The sequence below is a fragment of the Mchenga conophoros genome, linkage group LG18 (genome assembly GCF_057382185.1).
Source record: "Mchenga conophoros isolate Kocher_MC1m ecotype Shallow Benthic linkage group LG18, M_conophoros_male_GT1.1, whole genome shotgun sequence".
Lineage (NCBI taxonomy): Eukaryota > Metazoa > Chordata > Actinopteri > Cichliformes > Cichlidae > Mchenga > Mchenga conophoros.
This window is the reverse complement of record NC_140543.1, coordinates 9,802,192-9,829,420: the sequence shown is the minus strand read 5'-3', so window position 1 is coordinate 9,829,420 and position 27,229 is coordinate 9,802,192. Positions and strand designations below refer to the sequence as shown.

Sequence of the window (27,229 nt, the reverse complement as noted above, 5' to 3'; positions counted from 1 at the left end):
CAACAAAAATCTCAGGAATGACAGTTGATTTGAAGGTTTCCTTTTCGACTGGAAGGAAATATTATCTCAACTGTTTCTGTTGTGGTTGGGATTCAGTAAGGTGTGTAAAACCGATATTGGCAAAGTCCTTTTAAGAGCAAGTCTTGTCACTCAGCAGTCTTCTTAGAAACAGCAGCTACTTCAGTCTAGTCCAAGCATTGAATTAGTGGTATGAGAACCACAACTTTTACTTCAGTCATCACTGGGATGTAAAAAAAAACACTGCATCTATAGATAGAATCACTGCTCAGTGAGTAGATATACCCACAATTGAAACATCTGTGCATCCGTCCAGCAACATGATTGGTTCACATTTCCCTTTTTGGCTTTTTGAGAACAGAGACAAGACAAATATTCTCATTGATTTCAGGATCCATGTCTCTACCTGATAATGTTTCTGATAAGGGTAAGGGTTAGGAAATTCACAACTGGAAAGTTTTATTTTTCTTTGAAATAGATATGTAATCCTGAGACAATTTAAAGTTTAAACCATGATAAACTCTTACCACTTACATACCATTCAGCGCAAAAAAGATTTTGCTACTTTTTAAAAATTTTATTCCACAGTTTTTGCATGATTTTCTGTTTTCGGAGACCCTTTGGCCACCTTTTAGTCAAAGCATTAAGCCTAATACCCAGCAAGCATAGTCAATTATCAAAAATGTAAATGTGACAAGTCAATAATCCTTTTGCTACGACCTCGTTTAATTGAGTAATTGTTTCATTGATTACGAGGAATGCTGTAATACGGTGTTGCATAAGGTACAAACACACACATTTATCCAGCAGCATGCATAATCCAGGGCAAAGACAAAAGGGAAAACCTTGTGATAGTGATCTTGTAATGGATCAGATTGATTTAATTCACTGCGCCGGACAATTTCTCATTCTTATTCCTCAAGATGTCTCTGAATGGATTTTATGTGGGAGGCCCATTCAATTGTTCTCTCTCACCTCCACACGAGTCTCTCAGACAGCCAGCGAGCGAGAGAAAACACAGGCAGACAAAGAAACGGAGGGGGAGAGAGAGAGAGGCAGAAACATAAACTACCTCCACACTGAGCTTATTTGATCTCACAGCCCTTTTTCGTTGACATTCTTCCTCATATAAAAGGAAGCACTTTTATGCTTTTGGTGCTTTTATGCTTGATGTCTGCATTTCTTTGAAAGCCTCTCCTTGGAGAGGGTGGCCAGTTTGGTTTCTCACTTTTCCATCCAAATAAGCTAAGAAGGGTTACTTCCAGCCTTTTATCACTTTTATTGAATACTCATGCAGAGAAAGGAGACCCACTTTATTTATCCTTGGAGGGCTGAGGACTGTGGTCGAAGGCGGCGCTTTGTGCATTGCAGCGTGCTGCTTGGAACAGCGGTGAAATATGCTGGAAATGCCTGGAAAACTCCAGGCCCTGCTCTCCCAGGAGAGCCCCATCTATAATAGGCCTGGCTGTTTCCCTGTGCTCCCGAGCAGCAACCCTCTCCACACATAAATCTCTGCTCCCCAAACCTGCTCTCCCCCTCTTTCACTCCCGTTAACTCCCACTCCTCCTCTGCATTTCATTCCTGCCTTCATCAACACTACTGCATCTTCCTTCTTCCTCCGTTTTTTCTTCTTCTTCTATTAGTGCCCTTTTTTAGGTTCCACATCCTTTCTCTCTCCTTCGTTGCAAATTTCTCTCCAGTCTCACCCACTTTTCTTCTCATGCCTGATGTACTTCTCCATTTTCTTGCTCCTTTGCTCCAATCCATATATTGCATTGGCCTCTCCAACCCTGCTGCCTTTTCTCTTTCTGCCATCTTTTTAGAATTTCCTTCATCCTCCTCTTAGTCTTTCCTACCAAAATGTATATCCTTCCCTAATCTATAATCCTGCTGTCCTCTTATGTCCAAACTCCCCTCTTAATGCTTCTTTCTCCCTCTATTCAGCATTTTCTCCGTCTCTCTGCTTCCTTTAACTATTCATCTCCTGTTTGTCGCCCCCTATACTACTAATCTACCCACTCCTTCTCTTCTGTTCTGCGCCTCTATTTTATCGTCTTCCTCATTTCTTCCCCTCCATTGCTCCAACAGCCCTTCTCTTCTCCTCTTTCACCCTTAATCTCCACTTCCCCTTTATAGTCTCCTACTCTGCTATATTCAGTCAGTCTTTTTTACTCTTCTAAGCCAAATTCACCTCATACTACGCATCTCGGCTACACTTCAGAATCTCATTTCTTCCTTTTCCTTGTGCTCTCCTTCTGTTCATGTTTCTTTCATATATCTTCCTGCCTCCTCTAATCATAGATAGAAGACTGTTGCTCTTCTGTCTTCCAGATTTATGTCTCGCAATCATCCATTCCTCCTCTATTTTCTTCTCCTCTATCTCCACACAAATGGCTCACATCATTTCTATGGCTCTTTCACCTTTCTACCCTGGTTCTCCCACCAAAAATCCTTTCCTATTTTGCCCTCATATAGTTCATTTTCCTCCTCTTCATTTTTTCATTCCCGCAAAGCTTCCTTTCCTTTCCTTTCCTTTCCTTTCTTTATTTTACCAGTTTCCTTCACTCCTTATCTGTCCTCTTCCTCCAATTCTATCTCTCTAACCCAGATCCCCTTCTCTTGTTCTCGTGTTCTCTCATCTTATCCCACCACTTTCCCCCTCTGATCTCTCAATCCAGCTCACACTACTCTTTTTCCAGTTTGAATTACTCTCCTGCCATCATCCTCTTTTCTTCTCTCTTCTCCTTCTCATCTCTTGTCCCTTATTTTATCTTCTCATGTATATGTATTCTTCTCTTCATTCCCCTTTCTCTCTCAGTTTATGACCCCTTCCTCATCTAGGATGACATATCTATAGACAGATTGATGGGTGTCAGCCCTAATACCAGCAGAAGCCCTCTGTTAGCCTCTGCAGACTCTTCCGTCTTTCACTCCAACAAACACATCAGCCTGTGCAGAGGAGGGAAGGGGGAATTTGCCGCCATCATTTTAGATCACTGGATTATTGGGGCATCGTAGTGAATTAAGCGGCAACTAATTGTGGCGGTTATTTTATTTATTTATTTTAATTGCTGCTCCTTGTCACCTCAGATTATGCTTCTCCAACCATAAGGATATCAGATCTGTCAGGTACTGCAGGGCTTTGGGATGAGGCCCACACACACACACATATACAGAGAAGCTCCACTTGCCATCATGTTGTCTGAACCTCTGCTCTTAAACAAGGTTTCTCATGCTATTTTTAATTATTTTCATTGGCGAGTACAGAGTTTTCTTCAGTGATGTGTTTTTTTTACAACCCAATTAGAACAACAGAGTCAGCCAACCTTGTATACTTGTTTTTATGGTACGATCAGTACACTATGGCACTAATGGCCAAGGTTGATTCATCCTGAAGCCGCTCATGCAAGAAACACTCATCAGTTGTGCTTTAGATGATAAAAGTCATTAAAGTGAAGTGCATGTGCAGTAGCTGTGTATAGTGAATAGAGGCACCGGTGCAAATAAATATTGCTCGCGCATGTATCTAATATCTGTTCAAAAGTTTTGATATTTACAACGGTGCACAAGAAGCCATTTGTTTGGATTTGGTGCTGACAAAAGCTCTTTTGTAATCTGTTGTAAAGTGAGGTGCTGCTCTGAGGCCCCAGACCTTTGAAGGCTGAAATTCAAAGTGTGCTTTGTTTTTGTAATTTCATTGTAGACTGTAGATTTGTTTGTATAAAAGTACTGGGTCTAAAAACAAAAAACACAAGGCGATGCAGTGGTAGGAACAAGTTGAGGCAATCAAATATAATTGATGTCATGATTAACTAATTTCAAACGCTTATCATGCCATGCAGATATGTGACTTGCATTTAACAGGATAAGGTAAGCAGGCTCAACTTCTTTGCAGATGACCTTGACTTATTAATTTATTAATTTTGCACAGTGGCATCCCAAATGCAATAACAAGAGTTCTGAATGTCTGTGAAGGTTCTCAGTCATCCAGGTCATCATAGTCTAAGGAGCTTGGAAAGAAAAATGTCTGGACTTCTTTAAGTTGCTCGAAGATGTTTTACCTCTCATCCGAGAAAGAACTGTAAATGAAAAATGAACTGAAGAAGCTTCTCGGATAAGAGGTGAAATGTCTTCAAGCAACTTAACAAAGTCCAGACGCTTTTCTTTCCAAGCTCCTTAGAAGAGTTCTGAATGAATTCTACTGATATAAATAGGGGAACTACTTATTTCAGTAGTGATAATATGAAACCTCAATTTTTATTTAAAACACTGTTTAACGCTCAGGTTTATTGTGTCATGTAAAAATGAGTATCCCATCCATACAATGAGGAAAAGTTTGGCCAAAAATACTAAAACAAAATTAGGTCAAATCAGCCTAAAATTTCTTGTTGTTTTAGTTTTTTAGTTTTGGTATTTTGCCTTTGTAATGACAGTGAGAATTGAGGGAAAATTGAAATATAGGGAAAGAGAAGAGGGAAACAACGAGCATCAAAGGTCCAGCCCGCCTTGGCTGCCATGTTACACCCATCAACATGACCCTCTTCACTCATACTGATGTCAGAACTTTCCGGACACACCTACTTGAAACACTGTAATAAAATCACAGATCGAGTGTAACAGTTGTTACTGTTAGGTAGTAGTGGTAGAAGAAATCCATTAGTATTTATCTTTGAGACGTGAAACTTAATTTTTAAATAGATAGTTTCATTACATATAAATGTTCCCGTTAACTACACATGCTATAACTGTGTTGTTGTGCAGTTTTCCAAATCTTTACATGCTGTAAATGCCAAAAAAGATTTATGTCTTCACCCATAAACCCCCATCAGAGAGTATTTTTGTTATCTTGATGATTCAGAGAGGAATTATACAACTGTTTGAGGGCGTTACAGTAGAGAGCTTGAAACTAATCATTTGCCTCACAGAGTCTATTACTGTACGAAGTCATAGCGAGTCAAATCAACAATTCGAGGGATTGTAAAGATTTGCCGTTATCCAGGTCATCTTAAAGTTTATATTTTTTGAAGATGATTTGAATGAAAGTGTTTTCGGTTGAAGGTAAAAAGGAAGTCCGGTTGCTTTTGACTGAACATTTCTAAATACATCTTGAGAAGCCTTTCTGAGGATCCTTGGGTGCCCCTGGAGCCCAGTTTGGGTGTAAATCTTTGCTGATGTAAACCATCAAACATTGATGGTCCAGCTGGGTTGCTGTGGAAGCAGAGACTGAAGCCAGTAGGGCTCTTTTCTCTTTCTCTCCCTCTCTGCTTCCTGAGCACTCCTGCTCTGCCTCTGTTTATCCTCAAGCATCCCCTCTTGTCAACAGATTAGGACTGAACCCCGCTGTCTCTTCCTTTCGTCGTCTCTCTCTGCCTCCATCTCTCTGTCTTTTGGCCTGTCTCTTTACATCTGCGCTTCTGCTCTATTCTTGTGATGAGCGAAAAGAGTGGAAGGAAGAGGAGGGGGAGATATAGGAGAAAAAGAAAGTGTATATATGTGTGTCTATGTGTGTGTGTGTGTGTGTGTGTGTGTGTGTGTGTGTGAAAGAGAGAGACGAGAGATGGGACAGGTGCTTGCAGTGCAAGAATTGCTTTCCTTGCCTTGCTTGCATGATCAGGCTGCAAAAATGTTCAACTCAAGCAAAAAGGCACCTGGAAGAGTCCAAACAGGCTAAACACACATTAAGCTGCAGATGCTGCATGTAGGGGACGGATTCCCTCTGATCACATTTACAGGCTTACACCAGCTCAGCAGGAAACACTGATCTGCTTCTCTGCTCCGTTCTCGTCTGTTCGCTGCTGTTCTCTTTATGTTTTTGTTCTGCTCTGTTCTCTGCTCTCAGGTTCTGTGCCTGTGTTGTCAAAATCACCTTGGTTCATCGGCCACAAGCGTCCCAGTGGGCCAGACCAGTAGAATCTCCTAAAAAGTCTACAAAATGTTCTCTTTCTTTTAGCATAAAGAAATACAAGTGAGCTTTTCTAAAAGTTCACATGTAATAAACCATGAATTTCCAGGCAGTTCATTTTGTAAACAGATGGTGATGACTTAAGAAAGATATGTCTAAATTTTCCTTCTAAGTCATTCTAGTGTCATGACAAAGAAATGCTTCTGTCATCAACAACATGTTTAGGATTGACTCCTTCACTTAACAACTTTGCTTTGACGTAGTATGGTAATGTTTTTGCCACGAAGAAGGTGACTTGCAGCACAGCATTTCAAAATACAGCAAAAAGCCCAAAAACCTTGCAAAGACATCCACTGCACTGGATTATGGTGATTTTGGCCAGCAGGTATCATGTCTGAAACCCCTGATGTACACTTTTTCTAACCTCCTCTGCTGGTTCTGTTGTTTTGTTCGTCCTTTCTCTCATTTCTTCTGTTCTGCTCCTTCTTATATTCTTTTCTAATTTGTCGTGATCCATTTTGCTTCTGTTCGCTCCCGTGTTTTTACTTCATTATGTTTCTTCTTGTTCTCCTCCATCTGACATAACTCAGTTCTGGTCACCTTTCCTCTGAGCTGAGAGCTTCTCTGCTGTTTTGCTGTTCTGTTATTTTCTTTGGTGACCCTGCTCTGTTTGGTTTGCTTTATTCTCTCTTTATTCTACAAAAAAACAAACTTTAATATACTTCACCCATGTCTCTCCTTCTCTTCAATTAAGCTTATTACCAGTGCTCCTTGTAGCCATGACACCAGTTAATCAGATCTCTTTTCTAATCTTCAATTTCAGATATTCTGACTTTGACATATTATTCTGTAACATCTTTAACCTTCTTGCGTGAAGCACGAATGTCCTGCTCTGTTATAATCCTATGGGGTGGTCGGCTCAGCTCCATTCTGGGAGCTCCTCTGACTGTCTAGGTAGATCATTGTCTGTGGTTCATCACACCCTCGGCCTGCAGCACCAGGGACCCAGGTGCTGAAGCAGGTACACACACACACTCTCTCACACACGGTTGAACTGTTCACATCAGGCCACCTCAATTAATCACCTCTGTCTTTGGAGCAGTGACTGCCCTCAAACACAAACGCACACTCATCTGCTCATTCACTGAGGTGTGTGTGTGTGTGTGTGTGTGTCGCTGTGTGTGTGAGAGAGGGCAATCTATCAAGGTGATCGATAAATAGGAACATTAATATTAGTAATGGGACTCTCTTTCAGTCCACTGAATATGTCTCCGTCTTTAAGGTAAAATATGAATTTTTCTTGGCACCTGAACGTTTGCAGCAGGACCGCGCACACGGACACGAGCACGCAAGACTCTACCTGCATGCTAAGAAGGAGTACTAACACACACAGAGAGACAGACACACACGCACGCACGCACACATCGACTTTCTCTCTCGAGGGACAGTTGTCTGCGCTGGTCTTTACACTACTCTCACTGCACACAGGCTCGATAGAGACTGAGGGCACGATCGCGCCAAGCGCGTGCATGCTGCATGTGTGTGTGCGCGTACGTGTTGGAAATTGATTCAGTGTGACTTATGTTAAAACCCAGCGACCAGACTGTGCATTGGATCCTCGCCTCATCAATCATCCCCCGGCTGGCAGGTTATGCGCAATGTGTGTTTGCATGGGCAAGCGCGCATGTGTGACCCACACTGCGTTTTCGTATGTGTCAACCAATTCTATCCATGCGTTTTAAAGGTCACGTCAAAGAAATGTCGTTTGCAGATGCTCCACATCTCTCCCACAAACGTGTAACTGAAGAAAAATGAATGCAGCCACTCTGGGCCGTTTGTGTCTGCACTCTAAAATCTAATTTTCCCCAACAGGGAAAAGACCCCGAAAACCCCACGACTCTTTCCCTTCAGCTTCTGCGGGCTGAGGGGCTGATGATGATGTCCAGGGCGGCACAAATCTGTAACAACACGCGCACAGAGAACCATGCGCACGGACTCATCGCCAGACATAAATCCAAAATATACAAGCACTGCCAGCGCAGACCGAAAGAGACCCACAAAGCTCACAGACGCCCGCACAAACAGTGGGAACAATAAAAGGGTGGAAAATCGGGTATTTATCAGAAACTTTCAGTTTCTCGTGTCTTAGTCAGGTCAAACTGAGCGTCTTTAAACATCACTCACCTTGGTTTAAAGTGATCGCCAAAGTTATGATCCACAAAGCTGGCATGGTTCAGCCGAGCGCATTCAGATTCCTCCCCTCGGCTCTGCCTCCCCAACAAGACACCATCAATTCCTCCCGATCGGGTGAATTTAACCGGAATCCTCTTTGAGTCATGAGAGTGCAAAAACACACATTTAGAAAAAAAAAATCCAATGCTTTTTTAATTCTATTGCCCTTGTCTTTCTTAAACTATGTCTCAGTTTTTTCCGTGCGTAAATTAAACCTGACTCCACTTTTTTTTGTTTCTCACTCTTGGTCCCTTTTCCTCTGTGCGCTTTTGATTCCCATTTAAATAGGACTGAATTCCTCTCTCCCTCTCTTCTCTTACTCTCTCTCTCTCTTCCTATGTGCCCCCCCCCCCCTTTCATACAATCAGTAGCACACACCCCCTCCCTCCTTCACGACCACCACCTCCACCTCTTCCACCCCTCCCGCTCCAAATCTCGGTTTTAGAGAGAACAGAGAGGAGGGCGCTGCTGCGGCCACAACAAGAACTGCGTTTAAAACATAAAAAGAAACCCAAAAGTCAGGTGTTAAACTTTACAAATGAATGCTGCTTTAAGGATGAAAACACAGATTATGCAGATTATGGATGTGAATAGTTTGTAACCTTTAAATTAAAGTAGCAAAGCAGTGTAGATAGTGTAGATAGTTAAATGTTTAAGTCAGATATTCTGGACATTAATTCGATTCACATAAAAAACGATCAGAAATTTGCATTGTTCAAAGCTTTAGGCGTCTTGATCATTTCATACCAGATTGTGTATATCTGGCTATGGATGACAGGACTACAGATTTTCATGTGCCGATCATAGTTTTAAAATACTAGAGTAAATTCTTTGCTCATCAAATCACAGAAAAAGAGTTTTTGAATAGCTTTTGAGAGCTAAACCATAAAAAATAATGAATGTTGAATATTTATACATGTTGCTATTACTGTTACTATTAGGACTAGTGCAATAACAGTGGCCCGATCGTATCCAGTGTGCTAATGGGAATATCTGCTTATAGAGGGAATTCGTATTCATTTGTATTTATTTATTTTTAAAGCGTAAAAGCCACCAGAACACCTGTTTAATTGCAGCTAAGAAGTTTCATTGCCTGCAAATACAGCAACATGTAAATTGCGTTAAAATTGCATAATTCACCACCCAAATGAGGTCAGCTTTGGCAGTGCACGCATTTGTTGGCACCTACATCAATGCATTTTTGTTCAGTTTGAGCGGGATCACATTTCTGAGGGTGAAAACTAATTAATTTATTATAACGGCATTCTGTTTATTCATCCCAACTGCGCTTTTATATGTAGAACAACTTCCGCAAAAAAATAGTTCTTTATCTTTAAATGAATGGAGAGCACGCATCATCCATCTGTTTTGATGCGACTACATACTGTGCAATTAACCAGTAGCATGTGCACAATATAAGGCTGATTATTAACCTCCAGTACCAACATGTGCTAACAATTTTCCCCAAACCGCAGAGCAAACTAAATGAGAGGACGCAAGGGAAAGATAAGAGCAATGAAAGGAAACCACACAGAAGAAAGAAAGACTTAATAATCGGTTTCAGACATAATAAGATGAATTTTGTTGCCAGTGTCCAATGTAAGTTAATAGAATTAAGTGAGAACATCAGTCAGTAGCTTTCTTAGTTTTATAACCAAAGATCATTTCTGTTTAAACAAGAGTGTTCAGTTTACTATGTTGCACTGCCATCTGTTGGACCTTCTTTTTAGCTGCGTGCTAGAAACAAAATATGCAGTGTGGCTCATCTGGACCTGTTGATAACTTCATTCTGTGGCTTTTAGATTTATGAGCCATTTTATCACATCAATTACTTTCTGGGGGGAAAAGTGTTTTTCAAGCACAGAGACTGATGAAAAGTAAGATGTTTAATCACTGGAAAGAAAGAAAAAAAAACAGGAAAAAAAAACCAGAATCCGCTGACAAAGAAAAGAAAGCTCATAAATCTCATAAGCCTGTTTAAAGTCCTAATCAAATCACTACAGATCTAGCATATAATATTCTTTTAAATATATATATATATATATGTATATATTTCTTATATTTTAGCTGAAGAGTATTTCCATAGGCGCAATGCTTCGATTCAAATTGAGTCTAGAATCAGAAACTGTCCAGTCCATCTAGTTCAGAGAGAGATAGGAAGCTATTCTCAACAAATATTTCTCTGATATGATGAATATGAAGGCATTTAAAATCTTAAATAACAGAGAGCGCCTTAGAGGTCTTTGATCTTGAAAAGTCTCAGTTTTTTAAGAAAATGTTGCATTTTTCAATGATGCAGTAAACTGCCGGGACCACAAAATTTTACAGCGTGAAACAGTAAACACAGGTACTAATAACATTAAAGACGAGTCTGTGCTGAGTTATTAAATGTGATTAGCAAAATATGTGTTTAACCACACTTTCATATTAAAAAAAAGTTTCATAAGAAAGCTCTAATGGGCATTTCAGACCTGGAATTTTTACTGTTTCCCAGCATAAAGAACAAATGATAAGACACGTGAAATTAACCCAAATGCATGTTTATTGAAGTCAACAACTGAACTGTTATTTTAACAAAAGTAACCCCGAAAAACAAATACTTTATGAATGTAACAGCCAACAGATGCAAAACCCACCACTGCATGCGGTTGGGCCTCACCTTGATGACATCATCAGCCATAGTACAAATTAACATACATGACAGCACTACTCCCATGTGATATGGATATTTATTCAAAAGGAAGACTTGTCATTCAAAATAATAATGATAAGAACAAAGACATTGTCTGAGTTACTGAAATAAGAACATTTTTGTGAATGCAACACACATGAGAGTAAATCTGAAGTTTGTCTGGGTCAATTATTACACGCTTCACACTCATACACAAACACACACACACACACACACACACACACACACACATATGTACAAATACACCATAGTAACAGACATCAAGCCTGCTGTGCATATCCAAATGTGTGTGTGGATGTGTTTGTATCCAAAGTGTATGTGCAAAGTATGTAGCTCGTAAGAGTATCTGGTAAAAGGCAACACTATATACATGAAATTAATTAAAAATCGTTGTTGAAACAATAACATATGCAAAAAACTAAATGTCTAACCTTCAAGTTTTGGAACATCTAAATTCAAGGAAAGAAAAAAAGATATCAATTGAAATGAAAACAATGAGATTATGCACAACTTTAATGAAACATAATTTAAAAATTAATTGGCTTATTCTACAAAATGAAAAGAGATGGGCGGCAGCTAGTGTGCGGCTGCCTGAAGAGGAGGTGGCGCGTCTGGTGGAAGGGCAGGACAGCTCGTACCGACCGAGGAGGGAGAAGAAAAGCTGTTGTTTGCTGGCATCTGGTGACAGTCAATCATTACTGCACTGATGCACTGAAATGCAATTAGACGTGAGTGCAAATCTCAGTCCAACACTATACCCCTACGTGGTTTTGATAAGGGCATAACGAGTCCTTTGCCAGTTGCTTCACTGCTTTTCTGCTGTGTTGAGGCGGTGCAGACGGATTTCACTGGGACATGTTTGCAGATCAGAGAAAAGCAGGGAGGTCAGCCGGTTAGGCCACCGCTTCTCGTCTCAGGAGACGAACTTGTCATCGCTGCTCATCTGCAACACTATCTACACTTTCCAACCATTTCTCATGCAAGCTACATGCTAGCAGACTAACTAAGACAAAGGACAGGACAATAAATTACAGGCAAATACAGGTCCATTAGTTTTTAAAAGACACTACACTTTGGTGAGTATGAGTCAGATATTCCTTTCTCCATTCACAGAGCAGAACTAGACTGAGGTTAAATACAAATCAATGGTAACATCTTCAAAGTGGACAACAATCTCTGTGAGACAGAGCCAATCCTCTGATCTGCAGGCATGATAGCAGTGAAATGATAGCAGAAGAGTGTTGTAGAGCAAACATCAGATAAACAGTGCAAGCTCAAACACACAGAATCCAAGCACTGTTTAACCCGGGTTCGCTACTACATCACCAGTCACTAAATAGTCTCACCAAGAGCTCTCGGCAGAAAAAAAGAACAACAGCTGACCCTGCTTCAGGTCGCATTACCCTTTGTAGAATAGCTAGCTTATAGACATACTACTTGCTCACAAAGAAGAAAGCTAGGTAGCGGTTAACAACAACACGGGGAAAGGAATGCAAAATCACATTCCCTGAACATTCCCATAAAATGTGTACAAAAACTATCAAAGACATAACTGTCTACAGGTAGACTGACAACAACAGCAAGTGGATTCCTCTCCAAACACTCCCAAACAGTGCTTCGAAGAGCCATCAGCACACGCCAGCAAAGCTATAGACGCTACTTCTACTGTACGTCTATGTGAACTCGTGGATGAGAGACCAGGAAGGAGAATCAGACATCAATCAGAGATGGAGTGGGGGAGACGAGTGATGAGAGGAGGGGACATGGGGTGAAGGTGGATCAGGACGCAGACGGGATGATTGATTAAAGAATGCAAGAAATGGACGGGCAGAGCAGAGGGGGAAAAAAAGAGAAGAGGACATTTAAGTTACTAAATGACTTTCTTCAGGGTTAGTGCCGCCCAGACTCGGCACCCTGCCCACCAAACCAAAGCTTGGCATGTGTACAGTCTAGAGCCCAGAGCCTCTTAGTTAGATTGCAATCAATTTCAATGACCGGGCCAAGTGGAGCTTTCAGTGCTAAGGCGAACTTCCAACCTTAATAAAACACTGTGCATTTATGGGAACCTTTTGCTAAGCTGGTAAATGATTCCTGCTTGCAATAACACACATACACACACACACACACACACACAAAAAAAACAAACAGTAACAGAAAGGTTTTTTGCCAGGAAGTTTGTCTTAATGCATGTAGCCAGTCCTATTTGGCCCTGTAGTGGAAAAGCAAGCAAGCATTTTCACCTCTGAAAGCAGCAAATGTGCCAACCTCTTAGAGGAAGTCATGATGTCACTACTCAATGAATTTAGCGCCAGGTGGCCTCGCCAAGACAAGCAGTCTGCTGCAGAGAGAAAAACGGCGAAGGTGAACCGTGGGATCAGCGGGGCCAGCTGGAAGGAAAGCCACAGTGGTCCACAAGTACAAACACTGGGCAGCAGAATTCAAGATAAACTCTACCACCAACTTGTCGCCGTTCAAAGCTCTCGACCGAAGGTGTGCTGCTGATTAGCATTTAGGAGCAGAGAGCCGACAAAGCAGGGAGAAACTCCATTCATCAGCGAAAAAAGGAACTAAGTACATAAACATTGTTGAAAACCTGAACATCAAAATCAAAATACAAGTTAGGAATTCGATTCATGGACTCCTGGGCTGACAGACTGACAAACACTGTAAAAATGTTAACACTGACAGTAACATACTGAGACACTGACGAGAGAAAATCCCTCACGAGTCCCCAAGAGATCAAAGAAAAAAAGAAAAAAAGATCAAAGAAAATCAGAATATACAAATATTTGCAGTTAATGTTAGTCTTCATCGCAACATCATTGTTGTTATGTTTCTATTTTTTACCCAGATATTGATATTTCGACTCTGCATTTCCACGCATGTAATAAAAACAGGCAGGCTTTTTTTTGAGTATATAAGTTACTGTAATGCAGTAACAGACTGTATGAGTTACAGGAGAGGGGGGGTGGAGAGAGAAAGAGAAGGGGGATAGAAGGAGAGACAGAAGGCAGAAACAGGACAGAGAGAGTGTATTTACAGCACACCAAACATTTTCTGTCAAGTAAAAAGAATGCTATATAATTCTATATATATATATATTTATATATGTATACTGGAGCCCCTGGGCTTTGTAGCACAAGGTGGGAATGCTGTTTTTGCATGGGTGTTGCATGTTTTTGTGGCGTTGCATTGTGGAAAACTCGATGGCTCGTACCGGGGTTTGCGAGGACGTAGGAAGAGGTTTGATGGCATAAAAAGATTAAACCGTGAGAGAGGGAGATTATGTTTGTCAGTAATAATTTGCTTTAGATGGATTTCTCTGTCACGAGGAGGCTTATAGAGGGATTCTGCCTTGTTAGATGTAGAGAATGAGGAGAAAAAAAAAGTGAATAGACAGACCTGGTTTGGATTAAATGTTGAGAAGACAGGTTTGAGAAGTGGAATATCAGCTCGACATGTTGGAATGTGACTTACAATTTTGATTTTTCACGGCGCTGACAGTTCAAAATAGGCTACGATGCTTGTGTGACAATGTGTTAATGTGTCAGAATTCGGATGCGTGTTAGTAGGAGGCTCCCGTTTGTTATTCTGAGCATCTATGAGCATTCACGTCTGTGTGAAAACAGATTCACCCCTTAACTGACACAAGTATGTTACATGTTCGTGTGTGTGTTTGAGTGTAACATTAGTTCATCCATATGTCAGTGCAAAATCTCACTTCCCTGTATCAATGCAAAGAGGGTAGTACCAGCTGAAGCTCAACTCAGCCCAGAGTCCTTTCCCCCCATTCCCATCCCAATCATCCCTCCAACAGAGTGAAGAACTGAAGCATCGTGAAAAAAAATCGAAGTTTCCTTTCCTTCACTCTTCCCCTCTCCTCCAATCCACGTCCTCCAACTTTTTCTCCGCCTCCTCCCGCTTCTTTCCTCCACCACTCTGTTCTCTATCTAGATAAAGTACTCTTTCTTGTCCTCTGCTCCGGAGTGACCTCCTTCTGCGTTGATGATGGCTGTGTCGGCATCCGGGGCATCATCTGAGCCCTTGGCCTCGTGGGTCAGATACGTTCCTGTGGCAGGAGAGAGAAAAATTTGGAGAAGTAAGATTAAATAAGGCAGCGAAAGTGCAACATTGTAACTGTAAAAATTAACCAGACAAAGACCAGCAGAAAATAAACCATTGCAGTTTGCTACACAGTGTGTTGCTAGCTAAAGGTCCAGCTGCTTTATTTAAACCTTACATGCAAGTTCTCGTGTTTTTAAATCATCCATCCATCCATCCATCCATTCACTTCCGCTTATCCTTTTCAGGGTCGCGGGGGGCGCTGGAGCCTATCCCAGCTGTCATAGGGCGAGAGGCGGGGTACACCCTGGACAGGTCGCCAGTCTGTCGCAGGGCCAACACACAGAGACAGACAACCATTCGCACTCACATTCACTTGCACATTCACACCTAGTGGCAATTTGGATTAGCCAATTAACCTATCCCCACAAGTTGCATGTCTTTGGACAGTGGGAGGAAGCCGGAGTACCAGGAGGGAACCCACGTAAACACGGGGAGAACATGCAAACTCCACACAGAAAGACCCCGGCCTGATGGTGGAATTGAACTCAGGACCTTCTTGCTGTGTGGCAACAGTGCTAACCACCGTGCCACCGTGCTGCCGTTTTTAAATCAGATCATGAAATTATGTTTTTTCATATTGTGAAATGGGCTGCTAAACAAACTGAGGCAGACTAACTGTGCTATTATAAGGCTGCATGAAAATACTCTGCAGGTTAGTGCAGGATAAACAGGTGAGCTTGCTGTACTGTGATGGATTAAAGTAAAGTGTGTGACTGGTGCACAGTGGCTGTGGTTTCATGGCCAGAGTTAGGTTACATCAAGTGTAGCAGAGATTAATATGGATTTTTGCTGATGATGCTGAGATCCATTGACTGAACTCTATCTTCATACCAACTTTATACCATCTAGAAAAAAGAGTGTACTGACAGTGTAGATGGAAATCAGCCAGAACAACTCATGAAACATCTGCTGACACCTGGTTCAATTCAGGTGTGCAAATGACAAAGAGCAGCAGGTCAGCTGATCACAGCCTGCACACTAAGAAAATCTACGAGAGCTCTCGATAGAAATTATTGTGAGTTATATTCTTTTCCCCACAGTGAGCCATTGCAACCAATTTTAGGTTTCCCCACCTGCTGAATTCCACTTTAACCCCTGACTGTACACATTTTTCTGTTTAGAGGCAGACACCCTCTGCAATGTAGGCAACAGAAAATAGATATGTATTTTTTTTTATCTTCCTTCTTTTTCTTCAGATTCAAGCTGAGTATAATTAGAATAACAAAAAGTATGCATTCCCATCTAGCCATTCATTTTATCATTATGTTAATATAGCACAAGGTTCAGTTAACTTTGCACAAAAATAGAAACATCCTTGTTACTTTCTTACTTTGAGTACATTTCAGAGCCTGCTATTTTGCTTTTACATTAGTAAAGAAGTTAAATCAGTACTTCAACTTTTACTGGAGTAATTATTAACAGCAGTATTTCTACTTAAGTACAGAACGTCTTCATGCCAAATATCTCTAGGGAAGAGACAAACCCCAAGTTGCTCTCTGATGCCTCCATCGCAGCATGAATGTGTATAAATGTTAGCTAGAAAGCAGAGAAAAAGTGATTGTGTGAATGGGTAAGAATGGGTGAATGCTCAGGTAGAGCAGAGAAGCGCTATTTAAGAACCAGTTTATTACTATTACCGTTTTAATATGATGTTGGTGCCTGTTTTAAAATAATGTTAGGTCATCATAAGTCTGTTGAATCAAAGGTAGTTAGGTAAATAACCCCATCACCTATAAGGCTTTTACTTCTTACACAAATTTAAATGTAAAGGTCTGAGTGTTATTAGCTTTTTATTGCATGTACTGGTAGTTTACGTCTAATGAATAGGATAACTAGCATTGTGCCCACTATACTCATCACAAATTAGAAACCATATCCATTTGCTGACAAACAATTGCCTGAAACAGTCAGAGGTAATTGGTAGTGAAGGGAAACGGACATCATTCCTAGTAGATCTGGCACTTGTAAACAACAGCCAGCAGGCAGTCGCTTTCAATATTCTACCAGCTTGAAGCACCTAAGTCAGGGATTGAATCTGGTTGAGTGGTGGTGGAGTTTGTTTTAATCAACCACCCCACCTGGGTACTGAAACAGGTCTTTATTGCCTCTGAACTTTGCATTACAGTATTTACTGTTTCCGTCCTAAAATTGGACTGAACGCATTATTTTAAATTCCAAATAAAAGTTGGTGATGTAACGAAAAGAAAAGGCTGGTGACACATCGCCGATGACAGGCAGTCTAATTTAAAAAGGGGGGTTATGTGAACCAAAATGTTTTAAAAAGAAATAAACATTCTCTTTGTGTGAGTCATTCATCTTCTTATTCTGATTTGAGCATAAATAAATTCATTAATTCCAAGTTTTAAGCTTATAACTCACATATACTGTAGGTGTAACTGCATTTGCATTTCTTTGTGTTCCTTCATTTGTATGCATATTTGCAGGTGCGAGATCCAGTCTTGGAGCTCATGTATCCATATTTATGCAAGTGTATCTCTGTGTATACTCGTGCACGCATGAATGAGTGTGCGTCCGTGTGTTCATGAGTCCGTGTTTGTGGGAGGCAGTGACCTTTGTGTCTGATGAGGTATCTGCCGAGGACGATGAGGAGGCAAAGCAAGATAAAGACGATGACAGCCACTACCCCTCCGATCACGGCGTGGTCCACCCCCGAAGTCGTCGACATGGCTGTGGGGTCTTAAGAAAAGGTCGAGCAGTGTGGAAGAAAGAAGAAGAAAGGGGGGAAGGGGAAAAAAAGAGAAGGCATGATAAAGAAAAAGAGAAAAAAAAGCAAGAGAAAATGAGGTAGAAGCAGCGAGAAATAAGGGGAGAGCATGACAGAGAGACAGAGATTGAGAACAGAAGGGGAGACGAGGGGGTGGAGGAATATTGGTGGAAACGGATGATGAAAGGCGGTAGAAATAAAGAGAGTGAGAGAGAGAATAATGGGGAGAGTGACAGAGAGAATACAGAGCGAAATGACAAGAACAGGGGAGCAGAGAAGACTTGTCAATATATAAAACCCACTGAGGCAAAGTTTCAGAAGACAAAGACAGGGATGTGAAAAAGCCAGGCGAAAGAAAGAAGGCCACTGAGTCACCTTAAAAATTGTTTGCAGTCTACAAACCAAGTACCAATCACTTCGTGGGAACCTTGCGGGAACACACACAGACTCTTGATGTTGGCTGAAATCCTGACCCCTTCAGCCGTGGTGATTTCACTGTGACTGATTGATTTTATGCTCCTCTTTGAATTAAAATGTTCGGTCTTGAGAAATCCAAGGCAATGCACCAAACTGTACCAGAGTCCCAAACCTCCAGGGGCTCCCAAAGCCCCAGATTCTGCTTTTAGGATGATTTGATTAAGTATACATTTATCTAGCAGATTCATTCAATCACGGAGGATTTAGAATGAATATGTTTCATATACTCTAGCACATTTCAGAACTTCTTGTTGTTAATTTTAAATCATTGACATTCCATCAAACAAGTAATGAGTAAGAGTTCTTCATAACTTACTACAGTTTAAAATGATTGTCATGTATTGCAGGATAGTAACACTTAGCTTTTTAATGATTTAAAAGCTGTATTATGAATATATGTTTAAAAAAATATATACAAGTTGAAATTGCAGTGCAACCAGAAAATGCAGCAGATAATTTATTTGTTGCATCTTTTGAAGTTTATGATTCTTCAGTTTAGTTTTAATCCAGTACTTTGTGCAGTATTTGCCTCTGTATTTCCTTTTTTTCCCTCCTGTGTCAAGTTTATTCTTATGTCTGTGTTTCCCTGTTTAGTTGTTTTTACCCATTTAGTGTTTTGCTCTGCTAGCTAGTTGTGTCTTGTATTTAGTTTTATTCCCTCCGTGAGTGTTTTATATTGTCTGCACCCGCGTCTTGTTTCTGTCCAGCTGTGTCTAATCCCCATCAGCCCTCATTGTGAGCTAATATAATCCTATCATTCCTTTGTCCAGTGTCACAGAGTCCGTTTACCCTCCCAGTCTGTTTTCTGCCAGTCTGTTATTCCTGCTTCCTTCTGGATTTCTGTTACTTTGATCATGAACTTTATTGCTGGACTGCGTATTTTCATTTTACTTTTTCTGTGTCTACATATCGGTATCTGAATCCTGAGTTTCCTTCTCTCCACAGGAGTTTGCAAGCTCTGCAGACTCATTACACATAAATAGATTTCCCTAACCATTATGTGTAGTTATCTATGAGTCCTTACTAAGATAATATGACACAACAGTTTAAAAATAATCTTGTTTTTTATTGATTGCTTATGCTCTACACGACTCTGCTTGGATCAGCTTGTTGTTGTGTTTGTGGTGTTCCAAACAAATGCTGCCACCAGGGAAGTTGCAGGCCACCTTCAGATAGACAAACTATGCAACATCAACACCTAGAGATGAAGGCTGCTTCTCACGTCTCTTCTTTATTTTGTTAATCTTCATTTATTGGCCGTTATAACAGCTGACACCATCAAATCAGCAAATAGCTCAGCCAAGTCACGCTGTACATGACATAAAAGAAGTGTCATAAAAATACAGGAAAGACCTAACGGTAGCACTTTAGGATAATGTCACACTATTAAGCATTTGCAAGATATTATAAAGGTATTAGCAAGTGCTTAATTCATCATTCATATAACATTACTCCTCGTTAGTATGCCATTTATAAACACAAATATGTTTGTCCATCTGTTACACCAGTAACACCTATCATTGCTACTACATAACAGCTAGTAACAATGATAATCATGATCATAGTCATAAGTATTTATCTGTATTTTTTAAACGTCAAACTAAGGAGGAGTAATGCTATATAAATGATGGATTAAGCGCGTGCTAACGCCATAATAATGTTCATAATTATAAAAGTGCTAACAACTTAACAAAAATTTCATTTATGTAGCGTCTACACTTCAACACAATTATTTCAGAACAGTTTTTCATTTTTCTTTTTTTCTTGACTTGGGTAAGTTTCTGAATAATGTTCAGTTGACTTTAAGAGAAGACATCCTTTTCTCTTCTTTAAAGTGTTTTTTTTTCTGTTTGTTTGTTTGTTATGTTTTGAAGAGATGAAGGTTTTTCAGCCAACAACAGAAAATTTTGAGTTCCTCTTGTTGCCTCAAATCAGCCACTTAATCAACTTACTCTTCAGAAGAGAAAGCGATCTAAGTGGAAATAACACAATACATCAATCATTTCGCCTGGCTTTTTAGAACTGATCAGACACTGGGTGTTCATTATTTGAAAGTCACTTAGGCAGGAACAACTGAAATGCAGCGTGTCTTATACCAAAAAACACAAAAAACACACCTTAAAAAGATATTAGAGGAATAAAAAGGAACGATTTTGGAGAGGCTGTTTTTTTACCTGGCAATCAGCAAGTTAAAACAATGTGGAGGACAAGCTATTTTTCTTTACACTCAATTGGATTGCAGAACAGAGACACTAAAGCACAGCAATAGCTACTGTCAACCAGAAATAAAACTGAAAGTGAACATGGAAGAAAAGAACATTTTACAACCAGCTGGGTCACCAAAGGATGTAGTGAAGGGCCTTTTTGTAGGAGAAATATATTTCAGCCAATTGGAGACGTGAAGGGCCTGACAGTGGTGAACCAGAGGCCAGCTCTAGACAAGAGAATGGGAGAAAAGAGGAAAAGGGGAAAGCGGAGGGTAGGACTCTGTACGTCGATCAGAATAACACACAAACACAGAGAGTCGGGCACACACTCTGGTTGGCCAGCGTGGAGGTGAGAGAGGGGCATGCTGACGAGGCGAGACTGAGAATGAGCCCATAAATCCTGCTGTCAGCATCAAAGGAAAGCAGACAAGACCCAAGAACACCTCGAAGCCTGACCCCCCTCCCTCCTTGGTACGCGCACATACACACACACACACACAGAGAAACACACACAGAGGAAGTGGAACACTGTGTAAATGACTTGTACCACTTAAGGGGTCATGCTAGTCTGTGTGTCTTTGGGAGATAAAAGTGAGTGTGGATGTGAGTGTGTGCAGCACGTGGGAATGGTGGGTACTTGTGTCTGGAGCCAGTCTGTGTATGTATGGGCAACAACAAAGCATTATGTGGGCAGAGTATAAAATATTCATCCCTCTACTCACAAGTTCAAAGTGTCGCCAGACTACTTTTTCCCCCCAGAATCACAGACAGTCAAAAACAAAACTACAAAGAGTCAGGCGGACAGACAGGTGGACGAAAAGTTGGAACGACAGAAAACAAAAAGATCACAGGTGACTGGTGGAAAAGTTATACCTGTAATGTTGCGTGCTTCATCTTCAGAAGTGGATGGGTGGATGGATTGTTGAATGTATGGATGGAGGGAGGGATGGTTGGTGGTTAGGTAAGTGGAGGAATGTTTGTTAAGGAAGAGATTTGGGGTTCAGGATAATCAACGGGAGGAAAGAGGAAGACAAGAAAAAAATGTGAAACAGCTGTGACACAGCCAAACAAATGCCATTTTTTCCTTTATGGAGTGCTCCGTCATTTCCTTTGTTGCCACGCTTTTTTCTGTGTTTGCGTGTGTGCGCGCATGTAACACAAGGTCAGAATATTTTTGACTGCTACACAATTCAAGATCAATTTTTGGTACAGCGGGAAAACATAAGAAAGCTTCAAACGTTTTGGATTTTCTCGGTTATATTAAGATTCTCGCATCTCTTTGCTTACAGGTGTGTGTGCGTAAGTGTGTAACTGGTTTTACCTGTGAAAGTGTTAACTCCATTCAGCTGGACTGAAACTGGGGGCGTAAGGGAGGAGGCAGGGGATGAGTAGGCGGGAGTGGCAGTGATGCTAGAAGAGCTGGTGGAAGGAGGAGTTGGGGATGAAGTGGGGTGGGGGGAAGAGGAGTCTGGAGAGAATGGCAGGTTGGGGAAGAGAGCGTTGGAGAGGGTCATGGTGGAGGATTCAGAGATGGTGGTTGACACATCAGTTGATGAAGGGGAGGAGTTTGAGGAAGAGGAGGTGGTGAAGGGGTCAGTAGTGGAAAAGGGGTCAGAGTAAATGGAATCAGAGCCAGAGCCGAAGAAGCTGTCGGTAGGAGAGGAAGATGGGAGGGAGGAAGAGGGGGTGAAAGATGAAGAACCAAGTGAGGGAACTGTGACTTTTGGGGAGTCTGGGTCCATGGGATCTTTGAGGAGGTCGAGAAAAAAAATGAAGCGCAGCAGGAGAAAAAAACGGGTGAGCAAAGCGCAAAAACGACCACGAATTGAATGAACGGGTCACATAAAAGCAAAGGGAGAGAAGCGCAAGAAATGAACGAAAGCGGTTGGATGGTTGTGGTCAGGCGCGGTTGGATGAGAAAAAAACAAAAAGAAAAAACAAAGACAGGAGGAAAGAAACAAAAGAAAATCAGAAGAGAAAAAAGATGGAAGTACAAGCAAAGCCACAACAAACAAAAGAAGGAATAAAAAAACGTGATGAAGAAAGAAAACATCCCAGAGTCCCTCTCCTTCCTCTTTCTGTCACCACACATCCCTTTTTTCCCTCTTTTTGCTTTTTCTCCTTACCTTGCACCAAGAGTGTGTACTCCCCCTCGCTGCTTCCAATGCCGTTGTCAGCGTGGCACACGTAGACGCCATTATCTGATTTGTTGAGCATCGAGAAATGCAGGACAGCACCATCAGGTTTGGCCTGTAAGGGGAGCCCTCCATCTTTCTTGTCCCATGTGTAGATAGTGGGCCTGGCAGACAGAGAGAATGAGAGACCTCAGCTGAAACATATACAGTCTGAACAATCAAAAGATTCTACAGTGATGAGAGAGGGGAGCTGTGACAAGTGCTTCAGGAGAAAGAAAAAAAGGTTGAGCGAGACAGGCGAAAAGAAGGAAGGGTCAAAGGAGCGGGGAAACTGGGAGGAATAAAGACAGAAAAAGAAAAGATAAAAGCAGGAGAGCAGAGCAGAGGAGACACGAGGAGAAACAGGAGGAGAAAAAAGGAGGGATAGGGAAGTTGTTGCAGGAGACAGCAAAGTAGATGAATAAAAAAGAAAGATGGAAAAAATAATGGCACGGCTTGAAGAAGAAAGGCGCTTAAAAGCGACAGAAAGAGAAGAAGACAACAGAGTGAAGATCAGCATTTCAAATCAGGCTGCGCTAAAAAATCCATTCTGCATAACAGATTGTGAACGAGAGAGATAGCGAGACGAGCTTTGATAAAAGAATCAATTATGTAAATGTGCAAGTCCTTAAGCACTGTACAGTAATTAGGATGACGGGGAGTCTGAATCGGGCACAGACCTGAATATACTGGACTGATTAATCACTCTTGGAAATGTGAAAAAACTCCTAGCGACACCTAAAGGTGCGATCCGTAACTTCACGGTTTTGGCCAGGTTGGCATTCGTACGCTAACTGTAAATGGCAGGAATAATGAGCCTCTTTGAATAAGCTACTTCAAACCAGTATTTAAAACCTAGCTGGATGAGTCGCAGCTGTAAAGGAGTAACTCTGTTGGTCTTTGCTGCTGGGTAAAATTCTCCAAATGGCTGAAAGCTAATGAAAAACACAATCTGCTCCCTTGACACTTCCTGCGGAGATAACGCTTGGAAAGACCAAGTGTCAAAGTTTCGAGTATGCTTCATTTTAGGCAAAGAAATCCTAACAACCCTGAAGGGAAAGCCTTTCAGTGCCCCGAGGCAAATAAAAGATGATTATTCAACCATAAAATGTTTAAAAATCAGCATGTCGTTTCAGTGCATTGTGTGGTTACCTGCAATAAAATGTAATCTTCTGTTGTTTTACACCGCTTCCAAATGCTTGATAATGTGCAATTAACCGAACAATTAACTCCACATTTACAGGCTGTGACTCGTGTAGTAATATTAAACATAATGCTCGATATACGTTTACGTACAGCGGGGCAGCTTAAGTGGAGAAAGCGGATTGGTGAGATCACGATAATGATCTGATAATTCCCAGCATGCAGGTCTAAACTCTGCGCTTTATTCTTGGCTGTGAGCCCCGCTTAGGTGGAAAGTTTTCAATTAGCACACATGCATTAGTAAACACTGTACAAAAGTCATGATACGCTTGAAGACATTCCTTATTGCAATTATGGGTACTTTGGAGCTGCATACGCCTCCCTCTCCCAGTTGTAATCATTATCACTGAGAAGAATGAGCTTTTGGGTATTTCTGCTAAATTATTAATATAAGATTTGTTAAATTAAGCTAATTTATAAAATCTTTGTAATTCAAGAGTTATTTCAACCGAACATATCATGTCAACAGATAATGGTATTTTTACAATTAGAGATTATAAATGGATAAGCCTTGTGATTTTTTTATGTTGTTTTTATTTTTGATTAAATCCCAGAGACTACACTGTTACTCTCGCTCTTTCCAACCCACTCTGTGGCGCTCAGTCCCAAGGTCACTGTTTCCTGCAGAATATAGACAGCCTTGAAGCTGCTCTAATTACCTTTTTTGTATTAACAATGGGTGAAATGATTATGCTACTAATTTTTTTTTTCTGTTTTCATCAGACAGACAAATTCAGCAGTTGAAGCTTGCAAAGATTTGGAGGATTTAGATGCTAAAGAGCCACAGCCGACCCTTTGGGAGTTTTTAGAGACTAAATCAGCAAAGGTAAAAGAACATCGCTCAGCAGACGGGGCATACAGACTCAACTTACAAATGAATGGCAATGTTGCTCTGTGTGTGCATGTGTATAAATAAACTTCTGTTTGACAACCTGTTTGCTGTAGAAACACAACAGCGGTATTTAACTTACAGCCAGTGGGCCAAACTGGGCCCACCACAGGCTGCCGGCTGGTGCACTTATTCATTAAATCAAATTTACTAAAGAGGCTCCAGCTACGTTTAATGTTGTTTGAACTCCTTCAGTTGTAACCAAAGCATTTGTAACTAATTCAGATAATAAATAAAGTAAAATATGTGCTTTATCCGTATCCACAGGCATCATATCTATGCTTCCATGAAATTAATGCAGTTTAAAAGTCACTAAATCTGAAAATAAAATTGATGACTTGGAGGCCTTTTAATCATTATTCACTCTTTATTTATTTAGTGCTGTTAGGATAATTAACTGGACCCTGATTTCCTGTCATTTAAAAAAAATTACCCCCAGGCAAAGAAGTGTATAGAAAGGTCCTCAAGGCTGAGTATACCTGCCAGCAATGTGGCTGTATGTTAGTGACAAACAGTGCGCTGCAAATGCTACTCCTCATGTCTTTATACTTTCCTTCCAAGCAGACTTTCTTGTATTTTTTAAAGTGGTCTTAGGCAATAGCTCTCGAGGCATTTTGATCTTTTACGGTTTTTCTGCTTTTTCTACTCACTCTCAACTCAGTTGTTGTACCTGATCTTTTTCAGAGGAATTTTGGGAATTACAAATCTGTTAATGTAGAATTTCCAGATTATAGAATAGAATAGAATAGAATTCAACTTTATTGTCATTGCACATGCACAGGTACAGGGCAACGAAATGCAGTTTGCATCCATCCAGAAGTGCTTTAGTGATATAGATATATTACAATATATATTAGCAATAATATAGATATGTGAGTATATTACAGAAATGGGTCTATTATGGTATTAATGTACACGGTATGAAGTATGTTGTGAATATTCTATAACTATAAGTATGTACAGGCTGTAGTGAGTACAAGCTATGTACAGGATATGAACAGGATATAAATATGAAAAACTATACAGAATATGAAATAAATAACTTTACAGAATCTGGGATATCTGTACTTTACTTGAGTATTTTTTTTTACGTTTACTAAATTTTTTAAACAAATATCGGTACTTTCTACTCTTTAGATTTTCAAAACAGACTTGTTACTTTCAGTTTAACACATTTGAAGGGAGTTTTTATTTCATGTCACTGCGGGCCTTCAAACATTAAACACATAAAAGACAATCCTAATAGCATATCAATCACCAGGGGTTATTGCATTAAAAAAAAGATGAAAGAGGCAAAACCATACAAGCTATGCATAATTTATATTGCCAGTCAAGGTGGGCCGGCGTTTGTTTTTTCTTTGAACAAGTGGAGATGTTTTTAAGTTGTGTTCGCAGTACTTCAGTACTTCTAGCTAACCCTACAGAAGAAGAGCAAGTACAAAGGCAGTAACATTTTTTGAGTGGCAGGTAATTTCAAATGTAACGTTATTATCAGCTCAACAAATATCAGCAAGCGCACAAAGTGTGCAGTTTGTCGCACAGTGTGTCTGCCTGCTAAGGGTCCAGCTGCTGTTCTTCACAGGGAGAGAAAAGAGTGCAAAATAACTTCACTCAAACAAACAGAGTTATACTAACTGTGTGTTATTGGCAGGTTGCATAGTGGATGTGGTGTTCCTGGTTATAGTTAGGTTACATGAAGGATAGCAGAGATTAATATGAATTTTAGCTGATGACACTTAATTCACTGAATTCCACCTTCATACCAACTTTATACTGGTATAAAGACAGAATAAACAATGTCGGTGTAGAGGATAGGAATCAGCCAAGATAGGACTGCTTGCATCTTTTTGAATACAGTTGTGTAACTCCACAAAGGTCAGCAGGAGCACAGATCAGCTCATCACAGCCTATATACTAAAAGAATCTACTGGAGCCCACAATATAAATTATTGTAAGCTATTATTCTTTTCCCCACTGTGAGCCACTACACCTGAATAAAATTTAGACTAAAGTAAAGTTTATATTCCTGTTTGCTAACATTATTTTATTACATTAATATAGCACAAGGTTCAGTTGCACAAAAATAGCTGATAGAGAGGTCCTAAAAATGACTTTTTACTTTCTTGCTCTGAGTACATTTCAGAGCCTGTACTTTTTCACCTTTACTTGAGTAAATAATTTAAATCAGTATAGAATATCTGTACTTTTGCCACTTCTGATGAACCGGTGTCTACGCATAGCAAACAACAAAAGAAACTATTTTCAATCTTCATGCATTTAACTACTAGCAGCCTGTTGCACAAACAGCAGGCTGCCTCATTTAATATAAAATAAAATGCCAATGATAACACATTGTGATTACCATGAAATAGTACTTTTGCAACAGTAAGGTGATTTTCAAAGAGTTCCATCCATCCATCCATCCATCCATTCGCTTCCGCTTATCCTTTTCAGGGTCGCGGGGGGCGCTGGAGCCTATCCCAGCTGTCATAGGGCGAAAGGCGGGGTACACCCTGGACAGGTCGCCAGTCTGTCGCAGGGCTAACACACAGGGACAGACAACCATTCACACTCACATTCACTCG

The 27,229-nt window shown here is 40.6% G+C and overlaps 2 protein-coding genes across 7 annotated transcripts in view; both read right to left on the bottom strand.

The window, feature by feature from the left end:
- Positions 1-8,486, bottom strand: part of kirrel1b (kirre like nephrin family adhesion molecule 1b) — a 79,856-nt gene extending 71,370 nt beyond the window's left edge. For both annotated transcript variants that reach the window (XM_085256091.1, XM_085256092.1), the window contains exon 1: positions 8,105-8,486. In XM_085256091.1, the coding sequence (XP_085112217.1) occupies positions 8,105-8,150 (46 nt within the window). In that variant the 5' untranslated portion in view covers positions 8,151-8,486. The remainder of the gene's footprint in view (positions 1-8,104) is intronic.
- Positions 8,487-10,676: 2,190 nt separating this feature from the next.
- cadm3 (cell adhesion molecule 3) overlaps positions 10,677-27,229 on the bottom strand; it is a 112,686-nt gene continuing 96,133 nt past the window's right edge. For 2 of the 5 annotated variants that reach the window (XM_085255755.1, XM_085255756.1), the window contains exons 8-12: positions 22,505-22,677; positions 21,700-22,125; positions 21,252-21,272; positions 17,541-17,666; positions 10,677-14,913 (exon numbers count right to left, since the gene is read on the bottom strand). In XM_085255755.1, the coding sequence (XP_085111881.1) occupies positions 14,795-14,913; positions 17,541-17,666; positions 21,252-21,272; positions 21,700-22,125; positions 22,505-22,677 (865 nt within the window). In that variant the 3' untranslated portion in view covers positions 10,677-14,794. Of the gene's footprint in view, positions 14,914-17,540; positions 22,126-22,504; positions 22,678-27,229 lie in introns of those variants that run through there. The other 3 variants (XR_014889614.1, XM_085255757.1, XR_014889615.1) reach the window with 3 other exon arrangements.